General features: G+C 43.0%; 1 protein-coding gene across 1 annotated transcript in view; it reads left to right on the forward strand.

The window, feature by feature from the left end:
* The window catches only part of CPD (carboxypeptidase D), a 63740-nt gene that overhangs the window by 19252 nt on the left and 26336 nt on the right, over positions 1 to 18152 (forward strand). Inside the window, exons 3-5 of the mRNA XM_018572471.1 lie at positions 11397 to 11539; positions 14366 to 14535; positions 16501 to 16862. Coding sequence (XP_018427973.1) covers positions 11397 to 11539; positions 14366 to 14535; positions 16501 to 16862 — 675 coding nt within the window. The remainder of the gene's footprint in view (positions 1 to 11396; positions 11540 to 14365; positions 14536 to 16500; positions 16863 to 18152) is intronic.

The following is an 18152-nucleotide window of genomic DNA, read 5'->3' on the forward strand; positions in this document are numbered from 1 at the left end:
TCTTAAGGATGGAACAAAGAGTACCATAGGGTTGCAGGTTGGGCACCCGGGGTCTACGATCTAGGCATGCCACTGAAAATTTTCATCAATGCCTAATTTATTAGAAGTAAAGTTCAGATGCTACGTTGGTTTTTTAAAATAGGTGTGCAGATGTAAAAGTAGTGTACACCATCCCAGCCTTTGGATTGGAGCTCTCTTTTCTAGTCCAATTTAAGTGATTGCAAATGATTATATCTGTAACTGTATTCCGGCACTGCTTGTGATATGTGATCTTCCAATACATGTAATAGGAATACTTTAGAATCCCTGTGTTGGCCCGCCTTTGTCTTGAAATGTTGAAATACAATGACCTATTCATACAGAAAAATTCTCAGCTTCAAAGACGCCATAAACTCAATATGCGTCTGAAACTAGAGAAGTAATTTAATTAAAAAGGTTTCAGCGATCTTATACTTAATTTTGGCTTCCTCAAGAACTGGGTGGATTGATATTTCCCTAAGTCCTTTGCCTGGCAGCTGTTTTGCACCATAAGTACTAATACTAATACAGAAAAGGTCATCAGAGCTGCCTTAATTGCAATACAGTATTTTATTTAGGCTGTAAGTTATTAACCCCTATGTTGCAACGGATGAATAAAATGTTACAACATTTCCTGGGGAAAATGCCACTCTCAGATCCCTTTAAAGCGGAACTGAGGGCTGGAGTTTTTGTGTGTGTCGCTTGCCATATTGTACAAGTACAAACATCATCAATACATAGATTGGCTTAAAAAAAAAAACAATAGACACAAATAAAGAACCCTACGCCTACAGTTGATTCATAGCAAAAAAACTTTGTAAAGTATGGTCCTATTTGCTCTGACAGAAATTTCCTTTCTGGTCTGCTTAAGGTAATCATATTATCTGGATCAGATATTCCCTGGCTCAACCATCTGCAGTGTTATTAAAGTGATATTAAAGGCAAAAGGGTTTTAAGCTATTTCAGAATGAGCTGGTCCCCCTGATCACTGGTCCTGTGTTAGGGTGGCTCCTTTTCCCTGCAGGGTCCTGTAGAGCCACCCTTGTGTGTGCCATTACGCTGGCTGTGTCTCCACAAACACACAGGCACATCAAGGCAAGGCTCCCACTAACCTCCTCCCCTGTAAGTGTGACCGTAAGTGTTTGGGCAAAAATGTAAACAAATGCTTTGCTGGGCAATGTAATGTATATTCTAAATTCATTTTTTTTTTTTAAACGCTTAAGTTTAATACTACGGTTATTTTAAATATTAATAAGCAGATTATTTTGCCTTTAGAAAAAACATTTAGCATCAATCTACAGAGTTGGTAACATCTGTGACAGCTGCAGTGTCACACGCTGGCTCTAAGTATTGGGAAGAACACATTTTACTCTAGCAATAGTTCTCCTTTAAACCTGTTTTCAGCTGGGTGCAAAGAGTGCCCCTTGTTGTCTACTATGACTTTAAATTGAATAACTAGGATGGCTGTCCGACGTGCACGCTCACAGCTGCGTGCATTCACCTCCGCTGTGTCTTTCCTCTTCTCCCAATGGAAGAACTCTACTGCGCATGCGCCCGCCCCATCATTCCGCTTGGCCACCAGAGAAGCTCCAGGCCTTTAGATGGGAGCGAGCGGCGGTGACAAAGGTAAGTAATCACCTTTTTGGTAACTTTTTACATACATTTCTAACATAAAGAGCTAACGCAGCAGTGTCAACCATGATGCCTTTGGGGTAAACTTTCTATTTATCCCCACCCCTGTTTTTTGTTTCCTTTGTAGCACTTTGCTTTGCTGTATAAATTCTCAGAACAGGAACACACTTGTGGCTAGAGGGGATTGAGAAACACTTTTGTGAATAAAGACTTTACAAAAAACAATTTGTTTAACTTCCTTGATGTATAAGACTTGCATAGATCTAATGAAAGGTTCTTTGAGATACCAACCATAACCTTCAATATGTCTAGGAGGCTTACAACAATAAATCTTTTTCATAAAAGTAGCTTGTTCTCTTCTACTGGGTTTGGTGAGTAACACAATCCATACACTAGTGATCTTATCTCATTTGCGGCTCACAAAAATGTTACCCCCCTGTGTGATTTTTTTTGAAATTTACATTAAAGCTGAACTCTAGGTAGTTCTTAAAGACACAGGTCAATGCAGTACGTATTACCTAAGGCACAATTCATTATTGTACTTTTGAATCTAAATTGTGCATGCTATCAAGGAAGCCTCTTGCAATCCCCTGTTTAACAGGAATCAGACTGGGAAGGGAGGTGCAGCACAGAGCCAATACCATAGTAGAAAGATCCCCCAGGGATGGAATCCCATCCTGTGACCAAACATGTGCCAACTGAAATTTGTTGCTAGACTGGAACCTCAAAAAGGATCTATCTTCAAGACCAGGTGGAAAATCAGGATTTCCACTGGAGTCATAGTGGAAAGGAAGTGGGCAGAGGAAAGTAAACCCTTAATGGATTTATAGCTTATTTTTTACTAGCAAGGAAGTATTTCACTTTTAACTATATACTGTATCTTTCAGCTACCTATATAGTTATATGCAAGTTACATAGTGCTGGCTGCTAGTTCTGGGTGAGATTAGTCCATGCCTGGTCTAAATAAGTATCAAATCCATTTACTGTGGGATGCACAAGCCTCATAAAGTAAACCATACACATCCTTTACCTCCCATGACTGAGCCCAATTCTCCTATTTGTGCTCACCTCCCAGATACTACATCTCATGATGGGAGGGTTCACCAACAAAGGCAGTGCTGTCAATCCAGAAAGCAGTGGGTAGGACAAGTTGTGGCCAGGAGGCCTGTGTTCCTTTTTGAAGTAGAACTGAAGCCAAAACATTTTTTTTTTTTTTAGCATTGACTAGAGTAAAGGAGGGTTATAACCCTTGCCAGATTTTTGCCATCTGTGTCCCATTGGGGATATTTCCCTTCACTTCCTGTCTGATAGCCAATACAGGGAGTGAGAGAAAATCGCTCAAAAACACTCGGTGATAACAGTGACTAGGACAAATAGAGAAGGTGAATCTCCCTAACGGGGAGACAGGTGGCAATAAAAACCTGACTGGTTCTAATCCCTATCCACCCTATCCAATACTAAAAGAAAAGTTTTGGCTTCAGTTTCACGTTAATGTTTTCCAAAAAATGATTTTACAGCAAGTCAAAAATCAGTTTTTCTCATTTGTATAGAACTTTGCCATGGTTGTACCCAGCACCCTGTTTTAGTACTCTTAACAATTAGAATAGATGTTTTAAAACATCGCCATTAAAATTAATAATTTTAAATACGTTTGTTTTTGTTTTTTTATTTGTTACATTTTTTGCCTGTGGCATGCACACAATCTAAAATAATTTTTGCAAAACAATATTACCAAAAGAAAGCCTCGGTTGTCTGGAAAAAATAAATACATATAATACTTTGGAATCAATCATAATGAGAATATAATCTGTATATCCGTAGGCCCTAGCAAAATTGTCAAAATTGCTCTGATCTATAAGGCTGGGTTCACACCTAGGCGTATTACGCATGCACGTCTGTCGCGCGACCGTCACGCGTTCGCGGTAAAAAAAAAAATCTCGCGACCGTCGCGCGATTCCGAAGGCTACTTGGCTGTATCCCAATGGAAAACGCCCTCCAAAACAGCCCAAAGAAGTACATGTACTTGTTTGGGCGTCAGCCGTTTTGTAGGGCGTTCAGACGGGCGGAAATACGGAAAGGTGTGAACCATACCCATTGAAAACAATGGGATTTTCATGGTTGTACGTTTTGTAGAGCGTTCATAGAGCGTTGAACGCCCGACAAAACGGAAAGGTGTGAACGGGGCCTAAGGGATATAGAGGTGCGACAAACAGATAAACTCAATACAAAGGTTTTGCCTTCTTACTGCTAGAATACCCAGTTTATTGTGTACTCTTTAGTACCTTTTGATGATTTCATCATGTGTGGAGGAGTTTATAATTGGCTTTTTAATAGGACAAGCACAGTTGGGTGGGATTGGGTTAGGGCTGCAGCTAATGATTACTTTCATAATTGATTAGTCGCCCGATTATTTTGTCAACTAGTTGATTGGTTACATTAAGATATATCAATCTCTCTCTCTCTCTGCTTGTTCTCTCTCTGCTCTCTCTCTCTGCTCGCGCTCTCTCCTCTCGCGCTCGCTCTCTCCTCTCGCGCTCGCTCTCTCCTCTCGCGCTCGCTCTCTCCTCTCGCGCTCGCTCTCTCCTCTCGCGCTCGCTCTCTCCTCTCGCGCTCGCTCTCTCCTCTCGCGCTCGCTCTCTCCTCTCGCGCTCGCTCTCTCCTCTCGCGCTCGCTCTCTCCTCCGCGCTCGCTCTCTCCTCCGCGCTCGCTCTCTCCTCCGCGCTCGCTCTCTCCTCCGCGCTCGCTCTCTCCTCCGCGCTCGCTCTCTCCTCCGCGCTCGCTCGCTCTCTCCTCCGCGCTCGCTCTCTCTCTCCTCTCGCGCTCGCTCTCTCTCTCCTCTCGCGCTCGCTCTCTCTCTCCTCTCGCGCTCGCTCTCTCTCTCCTCTCGCGCTCGCTCTCTCTCTCCTCTCGCGCTCGCTCTCTCTCTCCTCTCGCGCTCGCTCTCTCTCTCCTCTCGCGCTCGCTCTCTCTCTCCTCTCGCGCTCGCTCTCTCTCTCCTCTCGCGCTCGCTCTCTCTCTCCTCTCGCGCTCGCTCTCTCTCTCCTCTCGCGCTCGCTCTCTCTCTCCTCTCGCGCTCGCTCTCTCTCTCCTCTCGCGCTCGCTCTCTCTCTCCTCTCGCGCTCGCTCTCTCTCTCCTCTCGCGCTCGCTCTCTCTCTCCTCTCGCGCTCGCTCTCTCTCTCCTCTCGCGCTCGCTCTCTCTCTCCTCTCGCGCTCGCTCTCTCTCTCCTCTCGCGCTCGCTCTCTCTCTCCTCTCGCGCTCGCTCTCTCTCTCCTCTCGCGCTCGCTCTCTCTCTCCTCTCGCGCTCGCTCTCTCTCTCCTCTCGCGCTCGCTCTCTCTCTCCTCTCGCGCTCGCTCTCTCTCTCCTCTCGCGCTCGCTCTCTCTCTCCTCTCGCGCTCGCTCTCTCTCTCCTCTCGCGCTCGCTCTCTCTCTCCTCTCGCGCTCGCTCTCTCTCTCCTCTCGCGCTCGCTCTCTCTCTCCTCTCGCGCTCGCTCTCTCTCTCCTCTCGCGCTCGCTCTCTCTCTCCTCTCGCGCTCGCTCTCTCTCTCCTCTCGCGCTCGCTCTCTCTCTCCTCTCGCGCTCGCTCTCTCTCTCCTCTCGCGCTCGCTCTCTCTCTCCTCTCGCGCTCGCTCTCTCTCTCCTCTCGCGCTCGCTCTCTCTCTCCTCTCGCGCTCGCTCTCTCTCTCCTCTCGCGCTCGCTCTCTCTCTCCTCTCGCGCTCGCTCTCTCTCTCCTCTCGCGCTCGCTCTCTCTCTCCTCTCGCGCTCGCTCTCTCTCTCCTCTCGCGCTCGCTCTCTCTCTCCTCTCGCGCTCGCTCTCTCTCTCCTCTCGCGCTCGCTCTCTCTCTCCTCTCGCGCTCGCTCTCTCTCTCCTCTCGCGCTCGCTCTCTCTCTCCTCTCGCGCTCGCTCTCTCTCTCCTCTCGCGCTCGCTCTCTCTCTCCTCTCGCGCTCGCTCTCTCTCTCCTCTCGCGCTCGCTCTCTCTCTCCTCTCGCGCTCGCTCTCTCTCTCCTCTCGCGCTCGCTCTCTCTCTCCTCTCGCGCTCGCTCTCTCTCTCCTCTCGCGCTCGCTCTCTCTCTCCTCTCGCGCTCGCTCTCTCTTTCCTCTCGCGCTCGCTCTCTTTCCTCTCGCTCTCACCAACTAACTGATAATGAGAATAGTTGCCAACTATTCTCATAATCGATTTAATCGATTAGTTGCTACAGCCCTAGATTGGGTATCCAGTGGTGGCCAAGCCAATGGTTTCCATTTTTCCAGCAAAAAAAACTACATTTTAGTTTTTACTACGTTTTCTCTTGGTAAAGACTGAATGTGTCTGCTGAGGTCATTAGTAATTTGAATTTTGGTCAATATTGCTGACATTTTTCATGGGGTGCCATTAAGGTCTATAATGCTCTACTCCTTTTTGTTCGATATGGGAGCAAAGATATACATGCAATTGTGTAATTTCTTCTCAGCTCTCCTCTGCTTACCATCATTCCAGTAATGTAACTCCACTGTGTAGCAAAGCTATTTGGCTGCCCTATTATCTTTAATTTCCAATATACTGGAAGTCTATGTTAACCTGGTAAACAGCAATGTAGCAAGTCTTGTTTGATTGTGATCTAGCCATGAAGTATTACAGAGCCAGATAGTGCCTGGGGTGTGCATAGTGGGTGGATGTGTTTTAAAGGTCACCTTTCTGTTTTGTTTGATTTAGAATGTTTCTTTCCTTGCATATGTTTGTTTTAGCTTTAAGGTTATTTACTCAGCCGATTGATGTTCTCTTGCAATGTTCTTGATACCACTGACAGCTTCTGAAGGATAGAATTATTCTGGGATCACAATTCTAAACTATTTGCTGTGTGTGAAAATATGTTCATAACCTCAGCAAGATTTTGCTTTTTAACACATGCAAATGTCACTTATTTTTTGAGGGACTGACACACTTCAGAGAGAGGGTTTTTTTAATTAATTAATTTTTTATTTAAAAAAAATGTTTATATAGTAGAGTATACAATAGAATGGGGTTGTCCCTGCATGCATGATTTGCAGGATTGAGGGTGCGAATAGAAAAAAAAAAAATGCTTGAAATAGGTGTTGGATCTATACGGTGATAGGTTGTCACAGAAAAGAGCGAGTGGTGAGAAATCACATTTATACCAATCTCACGATAGGCACGCACTATAATATTCTCCCCTTTCGACAATGTTGCACTTGTCGAAAGCTGTTTACTTTCTTTTACATATTCCTTATGTGAAAGGGAGTGCTGTGGGGCTATTGGTTGCTTGGAGACTACAGTATTGAAAAAATCTTTGTATGTGATGATGATAGTTACCAGTGGTCAAGAGTCCATTATAGTTATCTTCCTTAACCACCCCTCCATGCTGTTAGCATGAATGGGGGAATTGAGAGGTGGGGTTTTTTTTTTTTTCTTGTTCAGCCCATCAAGAAAAAAATCTAAGTATGTGGCTAATCTAAGGGTCCATTCACACCACATCCAGATTACCTCCAGACCCAAAATGCATCCTAATGTATCCCTATGCTATTTTATGGCTTCTGTTCCCACCAGCGCAGTCCGTTCCAGACCACACTAGAAAAATACTGCTTGTCCTATTTTATCTGGTCTGGAACACGTCAAAAACATCTGGAAGGCACTGGAACGCACCTGTAAGACCATTTTAAGCTAAATTCCAAGCGTGGCAAAAATGCAATGCACTATGTTCCAGATCTGGTCCGGAAAATGGTGTGAACCCAGCCTTAAGGCGGCCATACACTGGTGGAATTCCAAACGAACTTTCTCCCAAAAGATCTTTCTTTACCACCCAATAATGCCATCACACACTGGAGTTTTACATTGGAATGAATGGAGTTTCCCTAATGAAAACCACATTCTCTAAATTTTATTTGTTCAAGAAAAAAATTTCCATCCTGCTCCTTCGAGTTTTTTCATCACTTCGGTCGAAATTGATTGTTGATGTGACCCCATCAACTCCTAGAAGGTCGAACGAAAGATCTTTTGTACAAAAGTTCTTTAGAAAATCTAAGCAGTGTATGGCCAGCCTTGTTTAGGGGAACAGAGGTTCCCGGGGCATCCTGAAAAACACCTCCCAAGCCTCCTAACCACTTTCAATCATCGTCTATCATGAACTTTTGTGCTGCCAGATAGTCACCTGACCATTCAAACTGATGCCGAATTGTTTCCTTCCCTTGCAGTGATCAGACCATGTATAGCAAACCTTGGTTTGTACTGACAAATCCCATATGCACACTCAGGTTCCTAACTTTATGGATGTTTAAACCATGTTTGGAAATCGTGTAGCAAACTCCGTAAAGTCAGATTTGGATGAAAGCTATACGTAGAACTATACCTGCATTATTGCTAATATTTATCTTGGCTTCTTTATGCTCCATTTTGCTTCTGTTATACGGACGAGCTGTAACTTTCCCTTGTTCACCGTCCTGAATAGCGTTTACCTTTACAGCCTAGCCCTGAGTAATGTTAGCATAAAGTTTAAACTTTAGTTAACCTTTCTATTGGTTCACTGTTCTGGGCTGACATTCATTTGATAAAATAGCACATTGACTTTTTACCTTGTTTAGGATTATTTGTGGCTCAACATGGGTCGAATGAATTAACCATTATCAGTTGTGTCTGTTATTCTGCACCTTGTGATCCTATATGGATGGTTGTGCCAGTGGTAATACTGGTGAGCTTACAATTCACAAATCCCTGTCAACAATTGTTCTTTATCAGTTTAGTACAATGCAGTACTGTGTGACATCTGAACATCTGTATGAATGACAATTTGCCTGCTGTGTAATACTGGAAGAGAGGACAATGGGGACCTGTCTCTTTGTTGGTGAATGTAACACAACACCTGTTTGTTAGCTGTTTGTAACCAATATGCTTTTCTTTTACTCCAATTTGATATGGGGCATGGAACAAAGATCATAGATGTTGTTGTTAGAGCTTCTGTTATTTTATTGTAGAAGTCACAATGAAAAGGATTTAATTTCACTAGTTCTCTAAGGCTAGTCCACAGATCAGGTACATCAAGCACTGTTTAATCTTAAGCTGACCATACACCTATAGATTGTCTGTCTGCAGATTTTCTATGTTCAGATGGAAAAAGTGCAAGATACTTAAGCTTGGCCCAGTGGGAGATTCCTCCATCCACACAGTTTAGCGTAGATGGAGGAATCTGTTGCACTTTTTCCATCTGCCCATAGAAAATCTGCAGATAATTGTAAGGTGTATGGCTAGCTTAAGTCTGAATTAATAAGTTTAACCCACTAAGAACTGTTTAAGTACAATTTTATAGAATGCATCATGGGAAAAAAATACATTTGTGCTATTGATTTAGCTCTTTATAACATATTGAAGAACAAAGCTTGCAAGTAAATTCACTTGGGAACCTGCTTATTAATGGATGAAACATTGCAACTGTACTAAAGCTGAAATATCTACATCTTATCTCTTTAAATGAGTAACGGTGCAATCAATTAAAATGTGTAGTAATACTGGCATGATAGAATGCAGGGGAGGTGTTTAGGTCTCTGGGATACTGCAGACCCAGGTTGGAAAGGGTATTGAGGGGTGAACACGCTATTTCAAATTGACTGTACTGTTAATTATTTCAAAGTCGCTTAAAAATCAGAATGTCTTCTAAATATAATGTGATGCAGGATTCAGCATGTTTTTTTATATTGCTCCTGGGCAAAACTGCAGTCAGGCTCTTTTCACGCCTGCGCAGAGCCGCTCTAAACAGAGAATACAATGCACTTCAATGTTCATCGTTCACACCATAGGTCGATCGAAATAGTGCAATCATGATAAGCCGGCGGATTCTGTAGCTATTAGGGCTGCAACAACTAATCGACATAATCGATTATTGAAAAAGTTGTCAACTTTTTCAATAATCGATTAATCGACTTCCGATCAGTTAAGCTATTTAATAGCCGCAAACGAGCGGCATCCGTCCAGATTGAAAAATATTAGCGTTTTCTTCCCACATGGTCTTCCACGTGGAATCACAAATGTTATATGTGAATGCAGCCTTGTATATCTGCTGTTCAGTCTACCTCTCTAAAAAACGACAGCATTTTGAGCTCAGATCCAGAAACATTTGGCCTGGATTTTCATGATATTGAATTCCGGACTATTAAGAAAATAAGGATAACAGCAGCCAAGTATTGCTGTGTATGACCGGAGTCTGCATGCCATCAGTCAGTGTGCTCAGACATCTGTATTGCGTATTGTTGGGTATAGTGATATTGCACTTGCGGCCCGAGCTTACTCCTTGCTTCTCTAGCAGACATAACCTTTTTTTCTTTTTTTGTTTTAAATAATTTCATGGTTTTTAACCTGTCGTATCATACAGTGTGATCGTGTTGTATATTTGATTTACAAGCCACAAATTAGATGCATAAGCAGACACTGCCATGTTGAATGGACAACTATCAGCCATGTAAGGTTTCCCTAGAAGATTTTGACACGTGCCTCTGGATTTTCAAAGCACTTATCTCCTTCTCAGGAAACCCTTCATGGCAACTGATCATTGGAAGCAATGTCTAGATGCATCACTTCTAACACATTGAAAATTCTCCAACTAAGTGAGGGTAGGTGACCACGAAAGCAGAATTTTAATTTTTGCTATTCTTACTCAAATTTTAACTATTACCAATCAGCTAGACAAGTGTAAATTCTATTATTTCTAAGTTAATTTGGGTGAAACTTCCACTGTACATATGCTATTAGAATGTGGTAGGACATATACAGTATGTGAGGCTTATCGTTTAGATGCTAAGATTACTATTCTTGCCTGGAGTTCCATTTTAGCTGGTTGCTTATATCCTAACAAAGAACACTATTGGATGAATCCAGTGTGTAGAAGGATCGAGTTGTTCTTGTAGGTCACAGATCTCCTTCAGTTGAGCCTGGGGTTTGGAGGACAACAAATTCTAGTTATGGGCGTGGCTTTTGCAGTGTAAGCAACTGCCCCAACAATGAGACAATTAGTGATTAACATTAAAAGGTAATTGTTAGATATAATGGGACTGTATTGCCGGTTATCTAGAAGGTTCTCTTTGCTTCCACGGCTTAATGAAAGGCTTCTTTCCATGCGTGTATGGGCGGATTTGTCCTTTTTGAATAAGCTTACTCAATGAAATAATGTCTAGGGTAAGTCACTGGAACTGGCATCTTGTCTTTCTGTATTGTTGCAATTATGTGCTCTGTTGCTGAAATGCCTGGGTCTTAGGCTGGGTTCACACCTAGGCGGCATAGTTTTTGGCCGATTTTTATAGTGAGCGGTTATTTGCACGTTTTATGTGCGTGGTGCATATTTTGATGTGTGTTTGTATGCGCGTACATGAAGATGCGCATTTTGACTGACCGCTTTTGAAACATTGCGGGCAGTGGATGAACGCACGTACAAACGCGCACGAAAATGTGCAACATGCTTCTGCCACACGTTTTCGGGTGTTTCCATTGAAGTCTATGGAGCAAAGACGTTAAGTGGCCAAAGAAGCTCATGTACCTTTTTGGGCGTTTGGCTACTCAGGTGTGAACAGGGGCCATAGAAAATCATGGGATTTCTTGTGTTGTAAAAGCGCTTTTCCAACTGCTCAAAAACGCCTAGGTGTGAACCAGGCCTTAGGCTTTGCTGTTTGCGTTGCAAATGTATAGGGATAGAATCCATTACATACTGTGCATATTCTTCATAATATTGTTTTTTTATGTACTGTCTGATTTGTGTCCTCTGTAGGTGGAATGCAAGACTACAATTACATCAGGGGAAACTGCTTGGAAGTGACGTTTGAACTGTCGTGCTGCAAGTACCCACCGGCATCTGAACTCGCTCAGGAGTGGAATAACAATAAAGAGTCTCTGCTAACATTTATGGAAATGGTAATGTCCCCCAATGCTAGTGTCATACCTCAAATGATGACTCCTTATCTGATCATCTTCTTTGCTGTAGTTTTCAACAGTCCCTCTAGCGCTGGTGCCGGTCTCTGAGCCAGCACTGGCTGCTGTATCTTACTGTCCCACGGAGTCTGTGCTCATGCTCACTGCTGAGCTGCGTGCATTAACTTACCCTGTGTCTCTCCTCGTCTCCCGGCCGAAGATCTGTACCGCGCATGCATCTGCCCCATGATCCTTTGCAACCACCCGAGATTTTATAGATCTTTGAAAGGGAGCGAGCGGCGGAGACACAGGTAAGTTTAAACATTTTCGTAACTTTTTTTTTTTTTAATGCGTCTTTTTGCATATACACTGAGTGGCCAGATTATTATGACCACCTGACGTTTGTAGGCAAATTAGCTATAATTTCGCGCCGAACTTGCTAGAGGGCCAGGCCATTATAAATAGGGAAGCAGGTTGTTTACCACGACAGTAGAAGTGATTTTTTTCTGAAGATACGGGTAAACAACGCGATTTAACAGCCTTTGAACGTGGGATGATTGTTGGCGCTCGGAGCCATGGAGCGAGTATCAGCAAAACAGCAGAATTCGTTAAATGTTCAAGAGCAGCTGTTGTTAAAGTGTTTGAAGACTGGACTGTGAGCCGAAAATCTGGGTCTGAACGTGCGAATTGTGGCCGTCAGCGACTAGTCAATGTTAGGGCAGAACGGAGAGTGGCAAGACTGGTACAAGACAACAGAAGGGCAACAGTGCATCAAATGACTGCAGATCTTAATCAGGGATCCTCTCAAATGATCTCTGAATGCACTGTTCGCCGTACACTGCATCGTATGGGATATGGAAGCCAAAGGCCTGCTCGAACACCTTTGCTGTCTGCAGTTAACCAGATAAAACGTCTCCAATTCGCACAGGAACACAAGTATTGGACAGTCGAGCATTGGAAAAAGGTCATGTGGTCCGATGAATCGCGTTTCCAGTTGCATCATGCAGATGGCAGAGTGAGAATTTGGCGGGAACAGCATGAAAGCATGCACCCCACATGCATGAGTATAACCCTTCAAGCTGGTGGGGGCAGTGTTATGGTTTGGGGCATGTTTTCCTGGCATGATTTGGGCTCTTAAATTCGCGTGGAACAACGTCTGAATAGCACAACATACCAAAGTATCGCTGCTGATCAAGTTCATCCTATCATGTTGATGGCATATCCCAATGGAGATGGCTTCTTCCAACAAGACAATGCGCCATGCCACGGTGCTCGTATTGTGCAGCAGTGGTTTCAAGAACATGAGGGAGACTTTACCTTGCTTAGGTGGCCCCCACAATCGCCAGATCTCAATCCAATTGAGCATTTGTGGGACGAAGTTTAAAGAGCCATCAGGCAGCTGGTTCCACAACCATCGAATCTCACAGAACTGGACAGTGCTATTCATCAGGCATGGTGTCAGATTCCTCGCATCACCTTGCAACATCTCGTGGAGTGAATGCCAAGAAGAATCGCCGCAGTATTGAAGGCAAAAGGTGGCCCAACTAAGTACTGATGGGGTGGTCCTAATAATCTGGCCACTCAGTGTACAGTATTTACTGCTTGCTAGCAGTAGATATATTCAAAACCCCCTAAGGGTTTAATTATCCTTTTAAGAATAATGGGAGGTAAGACATCTGTCAGTCCTTCGTAGTACCAGGGCACGGCAATATGAATCCTGCATCTCGCATGACAAATTGAATGGCACACAAGTATTCAAAGGTCATCTCCACATCTGATCCAAATTAACCTCCCAAAACTTCCTCTGACCTCTAGAACTTTTGTTACTGTTTGTGACATCATTGCTAGGTACACTTTTTTTCAGAGGGGCAGCAGGGTACCCTAGTATAAAGCGTATCAACCCCAAATGTAAGATGTTGCAGTTTACAAGTCCTTAGTTGAGGTGGCTGCATTTGTTTTTGAGACTTTTTTTCCCCCTCTTTCTTCTTGATGATCCTGTGAATAACACACTTTCTGCCCCTGTTTGGCTACACTCCTCACTCCTCCTCTGTATTTATGGAGAGAGCCATGGTTGTCACTAGACTGCTTTCCTGATTTTCACTACATTCACTTCAACTACAATGAATTGGCATGGTAGAGGAATTAGTAGTTTGACAGAAGATAGCTTGGAAGGAAAATAATATTGTTTGATTTGTTTAATTGTTGTCATTTGATGTTTCATTTCAATTCACATCAACTAAAAATAACACAACATTTCTGACAAGTATTGTTTGTACTTGCTAATAATGTTCTTATAATAACGTGTGTGTGTGTGTGTGTGTGTGTGTGTGTGTGTGGGTGTGTGTGTGTGTGTGTGTGGGTGTGTGTGTGTGTGTGTGTGGGTGTGTGTGTGTGTGTGTGTGTATAGATATATAACTTTGATACGGCCGGCATGCCTTGATCAGCTAATCAAAGGAGCCGGTCGGAAAATCTTCGACTGAACTGAATGGGCAGCCAATTAACTCCAACCAAGACAGTCGGGGCTTGTAAACAATGATGGATGAATCTTCTTCTTTTTTTCATTCAGCCCGCGGGTTGAACAAAAAAAATAAATAAAACAGTGTATGGCCAGCTTAACTCGGAAGAATAGCGCTCTGCTGTGTTTTATAAATGTCCTTTTTTTTAAAAAAAAAAAAAGCAAATTTATGGCCATTGTATGGATCATACCCATGGTCATTCATACCATACTCTGCTTTCCATGTCTTGATGACCTTGTATTGAGTAGTGTACAATGTAACTGTACAGCAATACTGTTTATTTAGACTTTCCCTGCCTTCTGTTTGTATATAGGTACACATAGGAGCACAAGGATATGTGAAAGATTCTGTTACTCTAAAAGGGATTGAGAATGCCACAATTTCTGTGTCTGGTATTGACCATAACATCACAACTGGGAAGCTAGGGAACTTTCAGAGATTGCTAGCTCCTGGGACATACAATATCACTGCTTCAGTTGTTGGGTAAGTGGTCACATTCATCCTTTGACATATTGATTTTTAAGAGTGTCCTTTGAGATTCTGTTTGCTTCTTTGTTATTTATAAAAACATTTACATGCAGTGCTCTTTGTTAAAGAGAACCTGCCACCTTTAAAAAAAACATTTGGACATACCCTGTTTCCCCGAAAATAAGACCTAGTACTATTTTGGGGAATTGTTAAAATATAAGGCCTACCCCGAAAATAAGACCTAGTTGTGACCATTCCCAAGGCCGGTGGTGGCATAAGGGGGAACTTGAAGAGCCGCGGGAGAGGCAGGAGAGAATCAGCGGTGCCAGCGATGGAGGAAGCGAGGCAGCACCGGAGGGAGCAGAGCCACATAAGCCCGATGCTTCCTCTATAGCGCCGGCTCCTGTCACAGGTGGAGTGATACCAAATGCACTCCGCCTGTGAGGAATCGATGGCGAAAGTGCGCTTCGCTCATTCTGGCCAGCGATTGGTTAGCAAATTGCTCTTGGAAAGGTACGGCACCCCTGATTGCCCTGATCACCATATTTTTGTACATGAATACATGTAGACTTTTCTTCATGAATAGGTGTGGATAGTTGTACATTAAAAAAAATAAGACCTACCCCGAAAATAAGACCCAGTGTGTTTTTTTGATCCCCAAAAAATACAAGACAGTGTCTTATTTTCGGGGAAACACGGTACAACAGTGCACTGATTAGATATAGTAACATATTTTGCTGCATTCGTGTCCAGATTAACATTGTGATGCACACGCTGGACATGCTGAATAATTATTTTCTGTCTACATCCTATTCCTGATGTCAGTATTTGCTTACGGCTAAATATGAACCCCACGTGACAGCATTCAGGTCTGGCTATTACAAATCTAGGCACTCCACATTGCACTAGAGGTACATTGGTGCCTTCCATATGTGAAAATGCCAGGTATTTAATGGTGCTTCAGGAGCAGATTGAGAAGTCAGTCTGCAATGGGCTGGCAATGAGCGGATATCTTGTGATGTTTCCTGTATAGGACACATATTGGTATTTACATACAAATCACAAATAATCCATAATTGTCTTGTATTTTGTTATTTTATGATTACTATGAAAATGTCTGTTTTCTTTTAAATGGCCCATTACCCTGAACGGATATGTGTACAAATTAGTAAGGAAATGATGCTATGGATTTTGTCTAAACCAGTGTAGAGCGTAATCTTCAATTAATATTTACTTGATATACACTTGGGACATCTTCTATAGGCTTAGTAGCGTTCACCTTGTGAAAAATATTTCTTCCCATTCTACACTCCATTTGACATGCCATCTAATCTGCTGAAAGCGGTTACCGACTCATCCTTGATTGTTATTAAAGAAAGCCTGCACTCCTTCCCTGTGATCAAATGTTGGCAAATGCGTTTAACAAGTTCTCTGTACTTTTTATAATAAGAGTTACAGATCCATGGATGTGCTAGAGTAAGAATAAAAATATATGGCAGACAGTGTATAGCGTTTACCGTCTCCTAGGACATCAGGGGTGGAGGTACATGTCAGTCAGGGGGAACTTTTGTACATCATACACATTTTTGTGTGCTTTGTTGGCATAATCTGCAACCATCATTGTCATGTAGCCTCTTTTAAGGGGGAAATAGTCCTGACTGAAAACTGGCTGTGAAGGGGTGGGTCTGACTGGGCACATTAGCATAAGGGGGCAGTGGCTGCAGAGAGGGGCTGTACCTTCACTTTTGACTCTAGACAAAGTCAGAAGTTACTTCTGCTTCACTTAACTGATTGAATAAGGAAAGAATGAAAGGTGCATCCTATTCGACTATTTGGAAACCACCTCAGCTCCTTTTATTATGATCTTAGTGCCAGTACACAATAAAACTCTTCACGTTACCACAAAACCAAGACTACTCCATCTAAAGCAAAATACATTGTTGGGTATGTGGTGACTTTCTGTGACCTTCCTTCCTCTAGGTACTTACCACAAACTATATCTAATGTTGAAGTTAAAGATGAGCCAGCAGTTGTGCTTGATTTCCAGCTTCGTCCATCTGGTTATATTTCACCCTCCATTGACTTGCCAAGTAGTACTAGCACCCCTGCACCTGCCACCGAACCACCAGTCCCTACTAAACCTGAGGACAACCCTCCTGTTCAGAAATCCTTCCAGCCTGAGGACTTTCGCCACCATCACTATTCAGACATGGAGATCTTCCTGAGAAAGTACAACAGCGAATATGCCAACATTACATATCTGTACTCTGCTGGCAAATCTGTGGAGTCACGGGAGCTGTATGTGATGGCGATATCGGATAACCCACATGTCCATGAGCCAGGTAACTTTTTCTAAAGCCCTGCCAGAAACTAAGTCACAAAGAACAGTCACAGGAGACTTTGCCATGCTCTCAGCTTTGTGTAATGAATCCCATGCCTTTGTTCGTGCTGCTTGTTGTGGCCTGTATTACTTAGGAATTTGAACATTTTTTTTTTATTTAATCTGGATTTTGTGCTCTACAGAAAGTACAATCCTCTACAAGCTTTCTTAATTAGATAATTTGTATCATAGTTCAAAACAAAGGGTAAAGGAGGTAGATTTTTCTTATTTTTTTTTAATTTAGTAAGTAGATTTCAATTTTGAAGTTTAGTTTAAAATTACTCCTTATGCTGGCACTAATGCAGCTGCTATATATTCCATGTAAAGTTTGTAGCCAACCTTGCTGAGCCTAAAAGTTGGGATCATAATTTGCATGAAAGCTTCCTGCTCCCAACACGTCATTAAAGATGTTGCCACAAGCAGTCGTGTCTGTTGGGACCCTGTATATGCTGTACACTAGACTTTGTGGCCTCTATTGATTTTAAAAAAACACCCAAAATGCTCCTGGAAACCAGAGAGCAAGGGATTTAGGCTTCCTAAACTTTAGGGTAGACTCGGGAGCTTGGAAGCTGTAAATATTTGATCTATAGCAAAGCGGTTTTATTTGTTTTTTACTCGAGTAATATAATTTGGTAATAGTGACATGCATACACTAGACCAGTGGTTCTCAACATGTGTAAACTCAGGACCCACATTTTTCCTTGGTCATTAAGCCGTGACCCAAGTCGTTCCGCACTGGAATGCACGGTGTAGCGGTACCATGCGTTCTGGTGTGGGCGATCGAACTGTGGGTGGGAGGTGCGTTTGGGGTGCCATTGAAATGAATGGCAATGCAGCACACCTCCCACACCAGAGTGCGCGGTAGGTGTGATTACATGGTTAGATGCGTTAATCGCACGGGACTGTGTGGTTAACGCACTGTAGTAGTGTGAACGGGCCCTCAAAAATACTGACAGACACACACAAACACAGACACAATCTCACACACTCAGACATTCTCACACATACATGCATGCTCCAAATTTTTTAAACATTTTTGTTCTTTTTTTAAGATCCATCCAGTCTTCCTATCTTACGAGAACTGCAGTGGATCCTCAGCTTGGAGAAGATGTTTAATAAACTTTTCTACTGTTGTTTTAATGAGAAATATTAAATAATGTTGTAAACAGGTGACTATGAATCTTCCAGGTGTCACTGAAATTGGCTTTGCATGCCCAACATGACACGGGTACCACTAACACCTGGTATAGGG

This window comes from Nanorana parkeri, unplaced genomic scaffold, assembly GCF_000935625.1.
Source record: "Nanorana parkeri isolate BGI_ZX_2015 unplaced genomic scaffold, ASM93562v1 scaffold2041, whole genome shotgun sequence".
In the NCBI taxonomy this organism is placed as follows: domain Eukaryota; kingdom Metazoa; phylum Chordata; class Amphibia; order Anura; family Dicroglossidae; genus Nanorana; species Nanorana parkeri.